The sequence below is a fragment of the Bubalus bubalis genome, chromosome 2 (genome assembly GCF_019923935.1).
Source record: "Bubalus bubalis isolate 160015118507 breed Murrah chromosome 2, NDDB_SH_1, whole genome shotgun sequence".
Taxonomy (NCBI): Eukaryota; Metazoa; Chordata; class Mammalia; order Artiodactyla; family Bovidae; genus Bubalus; species Bubalus bubalis.
This window is the reverse complement of record NC_059158.1, coordinates 70342519-70358735: the sequence shown is the minus strand read 5'-3', so window position 1 is coordinate 70358735 and position 16217 is coordinate 70342519. Positions and strand designations below refer to the sequence as shown.

At 37.1% G+C, this 16217-nt stretch overlaps 1 protein-coding gene across 50 annotated transcripts in view; it reads right to left on the bottom strand.

Annotated features, from left to right (window-relative positions):
• The window catches only part of TTN (titin), a 276641-nt gene that overhangs the window by 127229 nt on the left and 133195 nt on the right, over positions 1–16217 (bottom strand). For 10 of the 50 annotated variants that reach the window (XM_045163719.1, XM_045163748.1, XM_045163734.1 and 7 more), the window contains 39 exons: positions 15880–15972; positions 15209–15286; positions 14181–14249; positions 13923–14027; positions 13482–13781; positions 12214–12294; positions 11361–11438; positions 10738–10821; positions 10512–10586; positions 8813–8896; positions 8621–8704; positions 8417–8500; positions 8015–8089; positions 5499–5573; positions 5299–5382; positions 5108–5182; positions 4875–4958; positions 4681–4764; positions 4492–4575; positions 4297–4380; positions 4129–4212; positions 3843–3926; positions 3606–3683; positions 3411–3494; positions 3212–3295; positions 3014–3097; positions 2818–2901; positions 2622–2705; positions 2424–2507; positions 2225–2308; positions 2027–2110; positions 1829–1912; positions 1434–1517; positions 1235–1318; positions 839–922; positions 640–723; positions 445–528; positions 260–343; positions 67–150 (listed from right to left, as the gene is read on the bottom strand). In XM_045163719.1, coding sequence (XP_045019654.1) covers positions 67–150; positions 260–343; positions 445–528; positions 640–723; positions 839–922; positions 1235–1318; positions 1434–1517; positions 1829–1912; positions 2027–2110; positions 2225–2308; positions 2424–2507; positions 2622–2705; positions 2818–2901; positions 3014–3097; positions 3212–3295; positions 3411–3494; positions 3606–3683; positions 3843–3926; positions 4129–4212; positions 4297–4380; positions 4492–4575; positions 4681–4764; positions 4875–4958; positions 5108–5182; positions 5299–5382; positions 5499–5573; positions 8015–8089; positions 8417–8500; positions 8621–8704; positions 8813–8896; positions 10512–10586; positions 10738–10821; positions 11361–11438; positions 12214–12294; positions 13482–13781; positions 13923–14027; positions 14181–14249; positions 15209–15286; positions 15880–15972 — 3450 coding nt within the window. The remainder of the gene's footprint in view (positions 1–66; positions 151–259; positions 344–444; positions 529–639; positions 724–838; positions 923–1234; positions 1319–1433; positions 1518–1828; positions 1913–2026; positions 2111–2224; positions 2309–2423; positions 2508–2621; positions 2706–2817; positions 2902–3013; positions 3098–3211; positions 3296–3410; positions 3495–3605; positions 3684–3842; positions 3927–4128; positions 4213–4296; positions 4381–4491; positions 4576–4680; positions 4765–4874; positions 4959–5107; positions 5183–5298; positions 5383–5498; positions 5574–8014; positions 8090–8416; positions 8501–8620; positions 8705–8812; positions 8897–10511; positions 10587–10737; positions 10822–11360; positions 11439–12213; positions 12295–13481; positions 13782–13922; positions 14028–14180; positions 14250–15208; positions 15287–15879; positions 15973–16217) is intronic. The other 40 variants (XM_044933042.2, XM_044933086.2, XM_044933059.2 and 37 more) reach the window with 23 other exon arrangements.

Here is a 16217-nt window from a genome sequence, read left to right as displayed (position 1 = left end):
TAGAGCAAAATGCTTTTGAGAGCAGAAGAGTTTTATCTCCTTAAATCGAAGGTGAGTGACGGCTACCTGTAACAGGTGGGACTTCTGGCTTTTTAGGAGGCATCACAGGCACTTTCTTTTCAGGGACAACTTCTTTTGGCACCTCAGGCACTTAAAAGATATTAGTAAAATTACATTTAGTAGTATGAGACCAATGGAGCAAATATTTTCAAGAACAGAAGAGTTATGTGCTTTAAAGCCTAAGTTTCATGACAAATACCTTTAGCAGGTGGGACTTCTGGCTTTTTAGGAGGCATCACAGGTACTTTCTTTTCAGGGACAACTTCTTTTGGAGCCTCAGGTACTTAAAAGATATTAGTAAATTTATGTTTAGTAGTTATGTGACCACTACATTCAAGAGCAGAAGAGTTTTATCTTCTTAAATCAAAGGTGAATGACAGGTACCTGTAATAGGTGGGGCCTCTGGCTTTTTAGCAGGTGCCACTGGCACTTTCTTTTCAGGGACAATTTCTTGAGGAACTTCAGGTGCTTAAAAGATAGTAGTTTTATGCTTAGGTTAAAGAGGTCAATGAATTAAAAGTACTTCCAAGAGCAGAGGAGGTATTTCTTCTATAGAAAAAGGACTGGGGTGAAAAATACCTGAAACTGGAGGGACTTCCAGTTTTTTGGGTGGTGCTTTGGGCACTTTCTTTTCTGGAACAATGTCTTGGGGAACTTCAGGCACTTGAAAGATATTAGTAGTTTTACGGTTAGGTTAATGAAGAGCAAAGGACTTGAATCATTCTCAAGAACTCAAGAGACATTTCTTCTGCATAAGGAGTCCAGACCCGACATGTACCTGTGACAGGTGGGGCTTCCGGTGTTTTGGGTGGTGCCTTGGGGACTTTCTTTTCTGGAACAACTTCTTGGGGAACTTCAGGCACTTGAAAGATATTAGTAGTTTTACGGTTAGGTTAATGAAGAGCAATGGACTAAAATCATTCTTAAAAATTGAAGAGACATTTCTTCTGCAGAATGTTGTGGGTCAACATGTACCTGTGACAGGTGGGACTTCCGGTGTTTTGGGTGGTGCCCTGGGAATGTCCTTTTCTGGGACAACTTCTTGGGTAATTTCAGGCACTTGAAAGATATTAGTAGTTTTAAGATTAGGTTAATGAAGAACAATGGACTTGACTTATTCTCAAGAACTGAAGAGACATTTCTTCTGCAGAATGAGGTCAGAACCAATATGTACCTGTGACAGGGGAGACTTCCAGTTTTTTGGCTGGTGCCTTAGGGACTTTCTTTACTGGGACAACTTCTTGGGGAACTTCAGGCACTTGAAAGATATTAGTAGTTTTATGGTTAGGGTAATGAAGAGCAATGGACTAAAATCATCCTCAAAAACTGAAGACACATTTCTTCTGAAGAATGAAGTCAGAGCTAAATTGTACCTGTGACAGGTGGGGCTTCCATTGTTTTGGGTGGTGCCTTGGGGACTTTCTTTTCTGGAACAACTTCTTGGGGAACTTCAGGTACTTGAAAGATATTAGTAGTTTTATGGTTAGGGTAATGAAGAGCAATGGACTAAAATGATCCTCAAAAATTGAAGGGACATTTCTTCTGCAGAATGTTGTCTGGGTCAACATGTACCTGTGACAGGTGGGACTTCCAGTTTTTTGGGTGGTGCCTTGGGAACTTTCTTTTCTGGGACAACTTCTTGGGGAACTTCAGGCACTTGAAAGATATTAGTAGTTTTATGGTTAGGTTAATGAATAGCATGGACTAAAATCATTCTCAAAAATTGAAGGGACATTTCTTCTGCAGAATGTTGTGGGTCAACATGTACCTGTGACAGGTGGGACTTCTGGCTTTTTCGGTGGTGCCTTGGGAACTGTCTTTTCTGGGATAACTTCTTGGGGAACTTCAGGCACTTGAAAGATATTAGTAGTTTTATGGTTAGGTTAATGAATAGCATGGACTAAAACCATTCTCAAAAATTGAAGAGACATTTCTTCTGCAGAATGTTGTCTGGGTCAACATGTACCTGTGACAGGTGGAACTTCCGGTTTTTTGGGTGGCACCTGGGGAACTTTCTTTTCTGGAACAACTTCCTGGGGAACTTCAGGCACTTGAAAGATATTAGTAGTTTTATGGTTAGGGTAATGAAGAGCAATGGACTAAAATCATCCTCAAAAACTGAAGCACATTTCTTCTGAAGAATGAAGTCAGAGCTAAATTGTACCTGTGACAGGTGGGGCTTCCATTGTTTTGGGTGGTGCCTTGGGGACTTTCTTTTCTGGAACAACTTCTTGGGGAACTTCAGGCACTTGAAAGATATTAGTAGTTTTATGGTTAGGGTAATGAAGAGCAATGGACTAAAATGATCCTCAAAAATTGAAGGGACATTTCTTCTGCAGAATGTTGTCTGGGTCAACATGTACCTGTGACAGGTGGGACTTCCGGTTTTTTGGATGGTGCCTTGGGAACTTTCTTTTCTGGGACAACTTCCTTGGTAACTTCAGGCACTTGAAAGATATTAGTAGTTTTATGATTAGGTTAATGAATAGCAATGGGCTTGAATCATACTCAAACCCTGAAAGACATTTCTTCTGAAGAATGAGATCAGAGCCAACATGTACCTGTGACAGGTGGGGCTTCCGGTTTTTTGGATGGCACCTTGGGAACTTTCTTTTCTGGAACAACTTCCTGGGGAACTTCAGGCACTTGAAAGATATTAGTAGTTTTATGGTTAGGGTAATGAATAGCATGGACTAAAATCATTCTCAAAAATTGAAGGGACATTTCTTCTGCAGAATGTTGTGGGTCAACATGTACCTGTGACAGGTGGGACTTCTGGCTTTTTCGGTGGTGCCTTGGGAACTGTCTTTTCTGGGATAACTTCTTGGGGAACTTCAGGCACTTGAAAGATATTAGTAGTTTTATGATTAGGTCAATGAATAGCATGGACTAAAATCATTCTCAAAAATTGAAGAGACATTTCTTCTGCAGAATGTTGTGGGTCAACATGTACCTGTGACAGGTGGGACTTCTGGTGTTTTGGGTGGTGCCTTGGGGACTTTCTTTTCTGGGACAACTTCCTTGGTAACTTCAGGCACTTGAAAGATATTAGTAGTTTTATGATTAGGTCAATGAATAGCATGGACTAAAATCATTCTCAAAAATTGAAGAGACATTTCTTCTGCAGAATGAGATCAGAGCCAACATGTACCTGTGACAGGTGGGACTTCTGGTTTTTTAGGTGGTGCCTTGGAAACTTTCTTTTCTGAGACAATTTCTTGGGGAACCTCAGGTACTTGAAAGATATTAGTAGTTTAACGGTTAGGTTAATGGTGAGCAATGGGCTTAAGTCATTCTCAAAACCTGAAAAGACATTTCTTCTGAAGAATGAGGTCAGAGCTAACAGGTACCTGTGACAGGTGGGGCTTCCGGTGTTTTGGGTGGCGCCTTGGGAGCTTTCTTTTCTGGGACAACTTCTTGGGGCACCTCAGGCACTTGAAAGATATTAGTAGTTTAAGACTTTGGGAAATTTGAAGGTATATGTTACAATGATTATGAAGAGACAAGACAATATACATTCTTAACACAGCAGAGGGGATAAATACCTTTAGCAGGTAGGACTTCTGGCTTTTTGGGTACAGCCACTTTCTTTTCAGGCACAACTTCTTTAGGAACTTCAGGAACTTTGAAGATATTAGTATCTATTAGTTAGAAACTATCAAATGGGAATATCGACAACACACTTGCCCAAGCAAATACCATTTATAAAACTGACGGACACTTCTAAACACCCTTTCCCCAGCCCCCAAAACAGGTGACCCACAACATGGAAGGATAAATACCTTTAGCTGGTGGAGCTTCTGGCTTTTTAGGAGGAGCCACAGGCACTTTCTTTTCAGGGATGACTTCCGGCGGCACCTCAGGCACTTAAAAAATATTCATAATTTGTGTTTAGAAAGGTGGAAATAATGAATGACTGTATCATGTAATCATACACCAAGATATTTTGGATAACTCCCAAACCTCTTTAGAATTTTATTACCTTTATGTAGTGGGACATATACACATAATTTCTTCTAGCTAAAAGAGCAATTATTTCCTTCCCGGTATGTATAGTATTGCCATTACCTGCAGGGGGAGGACTTTCCGGTTTGGGAGGAATAGCTTCAGGCACCTTCTTTTCTGGCACAGCTGCCTTTGGCACCTCGGGTACTTTAAAGAGATTAGTATTTTCATGATTAGACTGAAATGAAGACAAACAGACCGTGTCAAACACAGCAACATGCGGGCAGCTACCTTTGGCTGGTGGGACTTCTGGCTTTTTAGGAGGTGCCACAGGCACTTTCTTTTCAGGGACAACTTCTTGGGGAGCTTCAGGCACTTAAAAGATATTAGTAAAATTACATTTAGGAGTTATGAGAGCACTGGAACAAATTATTTTCAAGAACAGAAGAGTTATATCTTTTTAAGCCTAAGGTCTGTGACAAGTACCTGTAACAGGTGGAACTTCTGGCTTTTTAGGAGGTGCCGCTGGTACTTTCTTTGGAGGGACGACTTCCTTGGGAGCTTCAGGCACTTAAAAGACATTAGTAAAATTATATTTAGGAGCTATGCAGTTCACTGGAACAAATATTTTCCAGAGCAGAAGCATTATGTCTTTTTAAGATCAGTGACAAATACCTTTAGCAGGTGGGACTTCTGGCTTTTTCGGAGGTGTCACTGGTGGCTTCTTTTCAGGGACAACTTCCTTTGGAGCCTCAGGCACTTAAAAGAGATAAGTAAATTTATATTTAGGAGTTATAGGACCACTAGAACAAAATATTTTCAAGAGCAGATGAGTTTTATCTTTTAAGCCTAAGATCCAGGACAAGTACCTGTAACTGGTGGAGCTTCTGGCTCTTTAGGAGGTGCCACAGGCACTTTCTTTTCAGGGAAAACCTCTTTGGGAGCCTCAGGCACTTTGAAGATATTAGTAAATTTACATTTGAGTCACAAGGATCAACACAGACAAGAATCACATTTACATAGCAACGACACTTTAGAGGCTAGCAAGGCAATTCTTTCCACAGCCCTCCCTATTCCCTCCTGAGGGGCTGTTAGGATGTACCTTTGACAGATAAAACTTCAAGCTTCTGGAGAGTATGGACTTTTTCCCAGACAACTTCTATGGGCACCTCAGGCACTTCAAAGATATTAATATTTTCACATTTAGGAGTCACAAGAATGAACGCAAACAGGAAACACATTTATATAGGAAAAGACATTTTCCCAAACATCTAAGCTTCCGGCAACATATACCTTCATCAGCAAGGACTTCAGCCTTTTCATGACGAACCACGTATGTTTTCTTTTCAGGGACAATTTCTTGGAGAGTCTTGGGCACTTTAAGAAATCAGTATTTCAACATTTAGTGTTTCAAAGGTCAATAGGAACAGCAAAATATTTTCAAGACTACAAGTGCTATTTCTTCTTGAATTTGAGGGCATGGGAACTTGTACCTTTAACTGATGGAGGCTCTCTTTTTTTGGAAGGAACTCTTTTTGCAGGAACATCTTCTTGAGCAGCTTCAGGCACTTTAAAGATATTAGTATTTCACATTTAGGAGTTAAAATGACAAATGAAAACAGTAACCACGCTAAGTAAGCAAATGTAGTTTTCTAGACATCTCTTCTCTGCCTATTGTCCCCTTGCCCCACCAAGCATCTAAGTTGAATGGGATTAGTATTAATAGCATCCTTGCGAAGATGGGCTCACCCTTCTCTAGCGACTAGTTGAGGTGCTATGACACTAGACCCTCCTTATGAAATATTTGTTGAATGAGTACTTTTAATAAAAGCATTTTCTGTTTTGATAGGAATGGTCACACACATTTTCTTCTGAGAGCGGACTTCTTGTGGAGCTTCAAGTGCTTTAAAGATGGTATGTTTACATTCAGGGGTTAGGAAGAACATTAGAAAAACAGTTTTAAGAACTGAGGGTGGCCAATTTCTTCAGTATCTGTTCAGAGGTGATGTGCACCTTTCTCAGGTGGACATTCTGGCTCTTTAGGAACATCCTTAGATACTTTCATTTCAGGAGCAACTTCTTTCACAGCTTCAGCTACTTTGAAGATGTTAGTATTCTACTTAGAGGTTAAGGGATCAGTGAAGACATTAATGACATTAGCCAAAGTGACTTTATGAGTACAAGGGTGCCTCCTTCAAGAACTGGATGAGGGATAAAGTCCTGAAGAAAGGAGTGAAATCTTGTCTTTGTTATTTCCCATCTCCCTACCACCATACACATGGGCATATGTTAAATAAATGAACGAAGGAGGACAGAATAAATGATACCTTTAGGGGATGGTGTTTCAATTTCAGGAGGACTAGCCATGAGTATTTCAGGAGAACTAGCCATGAGTATTTCCTTCCTTAAATGAAGGAAGGAGGACAGAATAAATGATACCTTTAGGGGATGGTGTTTCAATTTCAGGAGGACTAGCCATGAGTATTTCAGGAGGACTAGCCACGAGTATTTCCTTCCTTAAATGAAGGAAGGACAACAGAATAAATGATACCTTTAGGGGATGGTGTTTCAATCTCAGGAGGACCAGCCATGAGTATTTCCTTTATAGGGACAACTTCTTCAGGAGATTCAGGCACTTTAGAGATATTAACGCGTTGTACTTCAGAGTGACGAAGAGCAGTGAAGAGTTTTACTCATAACCCACCTACAGCAATGTTCCAGACTGGGTGACCTCCTTGCTCCCTGAATCTGATTCTTTGGTAATAGTATGAATGTTTGATTATCAGGAGCTGTTTTCTTAGTCACCTCAGACACTATCAATGCTAGTAATTTTATTTCTTTGAATGGTAGCAGTATAAAAATTAGATAATAAAAATTTACCTTAAGGTGAAAAAACCCTGAATTTTGAATAATTAACAATGTACCTTTTGCTATTAGTTTGGGGAAAATAAAAAAGCTCCTTTCTTATCTGAAATGGCTTTATTTTGTACCCTCATATTAGGTACTTTAAAAGGGTAATTGTTTTTAGGAGAAAGGAGAACAACTAAAAGTTTAGACTAAAAAAATAGTGTCAAAGTGCTCAGATAGTCTTCAAATTACAGAATATCGTGGGCATTTTGAAGAATTTGTCATTTTGGATGTTCTAAAACATTTTCATGTTTTAATTAATCTGAAAATGTTCCAAATGGGAAAACTTAAGACTCTTTAAAAATAAAAGACAAGGAGAGGAGCAAATAAATTATTCAGGGCAGAATTCTAACTCTAACTGGTTTTGGTTTTAACTGCCCTGGTTTCAGATAGTTTCAGAGAGGATATTACACACAGAACAGCTTCACAGTGAATTTAATATTTTATTTTCTTTAGGTCATGGTTTTCTGAAAGTATTTCTGATATTTAAATCCTAGGGGATATCAATTATTTCAAATTCATGTGCTTGTTTTTGGTGGTAAGTTTATTTTAATAGAAAAGCAATTCCAATAGGTAGTGGTATCATATCCTGAATTTCAATCCCATGGAGCATTTGAATTACTGACTTACAGTCTACAGCCAAGAACCTCCGTCATTTGACAACACGGATTTTCACTTTAAAGAGGGATGGGGTGAGCCTATTCAGTCTAGCTTCAGGGATATAAATGTTACAGGTGATCTCTCATATAGATTTTTTTCTAGTACTCTGAATTTTACTTTTTAAGGCAACAGCAATAGCTATTTCCTATTGAAGAAACGACCTGGGTCACATCTGCATATTATATGGACATATATTTTTCCTAGAGGCCTCATAGATAAAATTTATAGCCCATGCATCTCCCTGTGTATAAAGGTATGGACTTTTCCCACTTATGACTCCTGGAGACATGTATAATACCCAGTCAAACCGCTACTTTGGGGGACACACTTTGAAGTGGCCTCCCTGGTAGCAACTAGAGCTTTTAAGATATTAGTATTTTCACAGGTGTTAAGTACAACAACAATCAGGAGATAAGAAGGCCGACTATCTTCTCACTTGTACCTTTTGGTGGTGGTATTGTTCTTCTGGTAACAGGAGCTTGTCTCTCTGGAACACCTTCCTCAGAGACTTCCACCTCTTTAAAGATATTAGTATTTTTTTAATTGAGAAAAGGCAAAGACAGGAAGACATGACTTACAAAGAAAGTTAGGTATATTAACAGACATTATAACTTTAAATTAATTTTTTTTTGTTCTAATAGTTTATCATTATTTGTTGTATGAATGGGATTTTGCCTTTTTAGGGGCAAACCGTAGACAGTTCCTTGTCTTGGGTACATTAGGGACTCTAAAGATATTAGTATTTTAGCATTAGAGATTGTGAAAATCTACATAAAGCAGTAAACGTATTTTGCAGACTGATGAAAGATTTTCTTATTTAGATTTTCATAGCTAAGAATTATACCTTCGGTTGGAAGATGCTCTGGAATTTGGGGAATAGCCTCAGGTAACTCCACCTCTGGAAATGCTTCTCTGGCTGTATCAGGTTCTTTAAAGATATTAGTAGGTTTATACTTAGAAGTTGTAAAAACAGTAAATTATGTAACATGCAATATTTGAGTCTTCAAGTCAAAGATATTCATCCAAGTTTGATGTTGTTGAAATGTACCTTTAGTTGCTGGTGTTTCTCTCTCTTTGGGAATAGTCACATATATTTTTTCCTCTGGAACAACTTTCTTGGGTGGTTCAGGCACTTAAAAGATATGAGTACAGTTATATTTATTAACAGTGAAGAAAAGTACTGACTTTTTAAAATGAGCCAAAAGTAAATTTTCTTCACTGGGTTATTGGTATTATATACCTTTTGCTGCTTTGGTTTTTGTTTTTTGAGGATGAGTCACAAGCACTTTTTCTTCCAGAAACGATTCTTCAGATACTTCATAAACTTCAAAGATATTAGTATATATATAATTAGAGGCATTTCAAAGTGGATGAAGAATACCATTAAGAAAAATATAACACATCATACACATTCATAACTCAAACGACAGTAGCACATAGACCCAAATTAGTGACAATAACGCACTGGCCTGGAAAAACTCTCATTTCCAGGTTTATGGTACAGGACTCTCGTCACTTCTTTATAAGCATGAGGGTAAATTGAGGAATTCACTGGTCAGGGATTAGTATATAATTCTTCTACTTTGTCTGCAGAAAGCTACTGGTATATTTTCCCTATTTAACTTTTATGGATTTTTTCTTAAAGAATGGGATTGATGTTGAGTTGCACATCAAGAATTCTTGAATATTTGACCTACTGGAAATTCATCTAAGTCCCTTCCTGTTCCAGAAAGCTAGTTTGCTTGCTTGCTTGCTAAGTCGCTTCAGTCGTGTCCGATTCTGTGTGACCCCATAGATGGCAGCCCACCAGGCTTCCCCATCCCTGGGATTCTCCAGGCAAGAACGCTGGAGTGGGTTGCCATTTCCTTCTCCAATGCATGAAAGTGAAAAGTGAAAGTGAAGTCGCTCAGTCGTGTCCGACCCTCAGCGACCCCATGGACTGCAGCCTTCCAGGCTCCTCCGTCCATGGCAAGAATACTGGAGTGGGGTGCCAGTGCCTTCTCTGGTGGCCCCCTAGTTACTTATATTTTAAAAATATAAACCAAATCTAGTTTATGGCTTCATATTTGATATGAACATGAAAACCATTTAGGGATTAGAAGAAAATAAAAATAAAAATGATTAAATATTTGGAAAAATTAGGCAACTGAAGAAATAAAGAATTCTCCAGCTTTTAGAAAGGAAGACTAGTTGATAATAATAACCAAATTCAAGTACACCAAGGATATTCAAACAAGGGAGTCGTCATATATTTTTATCCCAACCTATTATTATAGGGTGACAAAAACTGGATTTAAATTTTAGATTCAAATAAGTGGAAACTGGCATTTTCACTCTTCAGATTATTAAATAGCATTCTACTTAGAATATTTTATTACTCATATTATTTTACTGTTTAAATTAATCATAATTTTGCATAAAAGCAAAACCAAAAATGACTTGAGGCTTCTTTTGCAATTATAATGGCCTTATAAATCTATGGGTATTTGAGCAGCACTGCCAAAATGTTTCCAACAATTATTGCAAAAAGTAAAAAATAATAACGGTGAAGTATTTTGATTCTACAAGAGCTAAGTAAAATATTATTATGAAGTTAAGGAAAGTTACCTTACGGTCTGAGAAAATGAACTGCTTAAAAACAGAAGACGTTTTTACAGAGACCACATTAACAAGACAATGATAAATTCAACAAGACACATGACTTTCTAAAATTGGGCAATGGTATACATAAAGGACTTTTTTTTTTTTTGGACAATTTGTTTTTTAAATTGGCAAGGAAATATACCTTGTCTGAGGCAAACAGTCATTCAAACTATTTAATTTGAGCCAAATATTTTGGGCATGTTGGGCTTTTTCAAGATATTAGTACATTTACTTTTAAAAGCTATGAAGACAAACTGAGACAAACCAAAGAGAACCACCAATTTTTCTACACTCACTGTAAGTTGTTGCATCTTCAGAAAGACCTATGCGTGATATTTCTTCTTGAATTCTTTCCTTAGGCACCGCAGGAACTTCAAAGATATTAGTATATTAATTGCAATAAATAACTAATATAGCAAGAATATAAAGACACAAAATACAAATATATCACTCACACTCACTGTAAACCATGAATAATTAGACATAGTGTTATTTCCTGTTGTGATTAGCATCAATGTATACCTTTAGCTGGTGGAACTTCAGGCTTTTTAGGAACAGCTTCACGAACTTTTTCTTCTGCAACAATTTTCTTGGGTACTTCAGGAGCTTTAAAGATATGTGTTCGTTTTATTTTTAAGAAGTGCATCATTGGATATAAAATATCAAGACAAAAAGGGGCATTTAACAAGGAGAATGTCAAACGTCTCCAAATTAGGAGTCATCCAAACACAGTGAGTGCATCTCTCTGGATTGCCTTGTTGATGAATCCTTGATTTGCCATATTAGAAAGACTTCGCCCTTTGAATATAGCATCATTTTCTATCGTCATTCGGAACATGTTTGTTTCTAAAGCTACTTGACGATAGCTTCCAACATTAATTATTTTTGAAAAAGAGGTTGAGGGGTCAACATTTAAATACTGCTTAAGAAGAGGTTCAGTACAGATAATAACAACATTTAGGATTAGGTCTGTGTTCCCTGAAGGCTGTTACAAAAGGTAGGATTATGTTGTGAGACATAAATTGAAATTTACATCGTTCAGCCATTTTGTGGTGTTGAGGGGAGAATGATCTCTCTCATTCTTTATTGCAATAAGTGCATAAAAGGGAGTTTTGTGTTAGTGGTGAATCAGCAAAGGCAGATACCTTTAGCTGGTGCAACTTTGGGCTCTTCAGGAACATGTACTTTTTCTTCTACCACGATTTTCTTGGGTACTTCAGGTACTTTAAAGATATAGCAATAATTTACTTTTGAACATTCATAAAGATTTTTAATAAGCAGAGCACACGAGAAATGTAAACACAGAACAGAACACAGCCACAATATAAAATACAGACATCGCTTTATCAGGTACATTACAGTAATTAATATGAGTTGAATTTTGATAACACAAACAATAACAAAAAAATCCAAGGGAATTTCTCATGTAAGAGTCATAAGAACTTGACAAGAAAAATGAGTAAGACATCTTCTCTGCTTTTTTCGCCTGTTTTGTTGGAATAATTGGCATTTTCAGTGATAACATTCTTAAATGCTTCAGAGACTTTAAAGATATAAGTATATATTATTTATTAAATACTGTTTCTTATTTTTGTTGTGAAATTCAAGAAGTTTAAAAACCTGAACAAAGCAAGGACATCAAACACAAAGTCATGATATATTTATATCTAGTGGGTCATTAAAATTAATAATCAACATAAAGACAGGGATTTATCAATAAGCATATTAGTGAATATAAAATCAAAGAGCACCAAAGGAGGAAAACTGGGTTCACTATTTGGTTAGTAGTGATATTCATTTTGGGTATTCTTAACAGTGACTATTTTTTGATAGAACTTTCTTTAACCCCTCACCTGCTTTAAAGATATTAGTTTTGTTTTAGACATTCCAAAAACACAAAACACAGAAGAAAAACATCAAGGAGAATGCAAACTTGTAAAGCTGCCAAGCTGCTATTGCATGTAAAATTAGGTAAGTAATTTTTCACCAATAAAATACCTTTAGCTGGTGGCTCTTTTCGAGGAACAACTTTAGTGGGTGGTTTTTTTGGAGGGATGACTTTCTCAGATATCTCAGGCCCTTTAAAGATATTAGTGTTTCAGTTTAGAACCAACTTCTGAAGTGTAATTGTGCTCAATGACCAAAGTTAGTACAATGAGGGCTCATAAGATGCTTTCTCTATTTATATTTTAAAAATTTACACCAGACCTACTTCCAAAAAAGACTTGATTTTGCTAACTTTCATCTAGATTGTAAATTTACTATGTATACTAAGCACATACACATTCCTTCCTATTGAAAGTGAAAGTTGCTCAGCTGTGTCCGACTCTTGATGACCCCAAGGACTATACAGTTCATGGAATTCTCCAGGCCAGAATACTGGAGTGGGTAGCCGCTCCTTACTCCAGGGGATCTTCCCAACCCAGGGATCAAACCCAGTTCTCCCGCATTGCTAGGAGTCCCACATTTACCAGTCACAAGGGAAGCCCCTCCTTCCTATTGCACACATATGATTAACTTGTTCAAAAACTGGAGTGGTCTTGTAGAGGAAGTATTTGTAAGTTTATTCTCAGAATATACTACAATACAGGTGCTGCTACCACACTTCATTTCCTTTCTTAATGTTGTTTCTCTTGAAAATATCATAAAATGGTGGAAGCTTTGGATAAGTAATTATCCATGTGTGAATAGCTGGTTGAATTGCTAACAAAGTAATGGCTGTTTTGCTTCGACTATAAATTCCTCAGTGCACTGAGGAGTTTCTTTTTATTCAACTGATAACACTGGCTAGTTATTTTGGAATCTGCAAGGCAATGGCACCCCACTCCAGTACTCTTGCCTGGCAAATCCCATGGACGGAGGAGCCTGGTAGGCTGCAGTCCATGGGGTCGCTAGGAGCCAGACACGACTGAGCGACTTCACTTTCACTTTTCACTTTTATGCACTGGAGAAGGAAATGGCAACCCATTCCAGTGTTCTTGCCTGGAGAATCCCAGGGACGGGGGAGCCTGGTTGGCTGCCGTCTATGGGGTCGCAGAGAGTTGAACACGACTGAAGCGACTTAGCAGCAGTAGCAGCATACTCTGGTTAATCTTTACTCTGTATCAATCATTGTTATCAAGTAAACTCATACTTCCAGTATTTCATGATTTTGTCAAGGAAATAAGTGAATTTCTAATGTCCAAACTGAACATGACATTTACTTTTAAAAAAAAGAAGTTAGGGCAACATATAACAATTTGTAATATCTGTACAATTCTCTATACCTTTTGGTGGAGCTTTGGGTTTTTCATATACTTCCTCTTCTTCAGCCTCTAAAACTTCTATTACCCTATGGACTTCTTCAGCTCTGTGTACTTCTTCTTCTGCTCTATACTTTTCTACTTTGAGTAATTCTTCTACCTCGTGGAACTCTTCTTCTTCAAAATACTCTTCAACCTCATGGAACTCTTCTTCTTCAAGAGCCTCTTCTACTTGTGCTTCCACTATTTCTAATTCTGTTCTTTCTTCTACTACTTCCTCTTTGTGGAAAGCAACAGATATTTTTTCTTCAAGGACAGCTCTCCCTGAAAAAGCATCTATTTTAAGAGACTCATTTTTTTAAGCACAGGAAAAATGAAGATGTAAATTCAAAATATAAAGAAAAACAACTGAGAAAAGCTTTCATGCAACAATACAAGGACATCAAAGATCTGCCCCCAAAGTACCTTTAGCTGGGGGAACAACTTCTTTTTTAGGCACAGGGACTTTCTTTTCTGGGATTTTCTTTTCTGGGACTTTCTTTTCTGGGACTTTCTTTGGTACTTCGGGCACTTTAAAGACATAGTTTTAATATTTAAGACTGTGAAGAGCAAGCTTTCATAAGCAAAAGACATCAAGTACAATCAAGACATGTTGACATAAAACATAAAACTCTTAATGAAAAGAGATTATAAGAAAGTTGAGGTTAAAAAGAAAAGATGTACCTTTAGCTGGAGGGGCCTCTTTTTTCTGAACAGGAACTGGTGGTTTTTCCTCAGGAACTTTCTTCGGCACTTTAAAGATATTAGGGATTTACAATTAGCTGACAATACTCAATGATAAACATAAAATAAAAACATCAGAAATAGCATCAATATTACAACAATCAAAGTTTAAGAAGTCACTCTGTACTGTAAAATTGGACACCAAATTTAGAGGCAATAAAGATGTCTTCACGTATTTGTGCCACTCATACCTTAGAAGAAGGCATGTCCACAAGAAACCTGTGCCATCTTTTTGTTTTTAATAGCAGGGAGTATCAATATTGAGCCTGATTCTACTATTTTTAATTTCATGAAGGCTTTTTTTAAGTGATTATCCTCATGAAGTACTTAAGCCCCAATACAGGTGTCAAGTTCTGCTGGGCACCATCACGTCCGCTGGGGCGCTCTACTGTGATAGAGACAGATAACCTAAACAATTAGGAGGCTACTGAAGCATCGGCCTAATTAGGAGGCAAAGAGAAATAGATGCTTTGTAATAACCTTGAATACTCTGGTCAGATATCACAAAAGGAACACTAGGCTCTTTAAAATAATTATTATCTAAGTATTAGAATAGATACCCCCCATAAAAAATACAGCAGATATAATTACTGTAATAATTATATGAGAACATTCTACTTATATAATTAGTAAAATCTAGGAATGGAATGTTGAGAATAAAGATCCACCGTAATGTATATAAGTATTGAGAGATGTACTATTAACATTAAAATTCCCAGCTATTTAAAATAAGAATGTTCTGGAATAATTCACACACACACACACACATACAAATAATCATTCATTAACATTCCAAAATGCTAAAACAACCAAATGAATTATATTTGTACAGGTTCTTAATTAATTTCATAAGCTCTCTATTTAAACGACTCTAAGAAAGCAGTGAAAGAAGATACTTTTGTTTTTTAAAAAGAAGATGGATAAGAATTTAAAGATATTATTATCTTTAGTAAAAGGATTTGTTATACCTTTAGCTGGTGGTGCCTCCACTTTTTTAGGAACAGGAGTAGGTGCTTCAGGTACTGCTTTCTTAACCACTTCAGGCACTTAAAAGAGATTTTATAGACATTGAAAAATGACATGCAATAAACAGAACTACCATATACAAAAAAAATCCAAACACAAAACATTGATTTATTTTACTAAAGATATTAGCAACCTAAATGGTAATTACACATATGAAGTACTGACTCTAAAGGTGAGAGGCATATTACTTGGAAATCCTATAAGCAAACAAAGGTTTGTGTAAACTATGCAAAGGACTGTCATAGTCTTTAGCAATGAAAGCCTAAGAATTATTCTCAAGGGCGAACACCATAGAAATAGGTTTTCCCCCACTTTCCTACTGAAGAAAAAAAACTAAGGATTAAAAACTAGGAGAAAGTATTACAATAGCAGCTGACCAGAAAAAATCAAAGTGTCAATAACATAAAATTCTCTCTCTCATTCTGATTGTACTGCAAATGCAGTGGACCAAGTTGGGCAAAGAAAAGGGACACAGAGTTTCAGGTGCTTATCATAAGTAATCTTCAATTTATCATAGATATGATGTAAGCAAAGTATACTGGTGAATATTAGGTTTAGATGACCTCTGGGAAAGATATCGAGCAAAATGCCCAATCCATAGAATCAGCTGTACCTCTAGGTGGCGCCTCCTCCTCAACCTCCTCTACGATAGGTGCTTCCTCTGGGATCTCCTCTTCTGGAATAGGCTCTTCAGGCTCCTCAAACACTTTAAAAAGATTATTATTTTGTAAATTATTTTTATAATCAACTTGGATATTAGACTAAAATGATACATCTGAAAACTGAGGTTGTGTGATCAGCATAGGTAACTCAGCCTTCTAAATACATGTGAAAACTCACTCATCCTAGGCCCTTCCTAGAATTTTACAACTCTGGAAAGGACTTCAGAAAGAATTCAATTTAAATGATTATTTTTAATGGAGGTGGATTTTTTTGAAGTCAAACATTCAC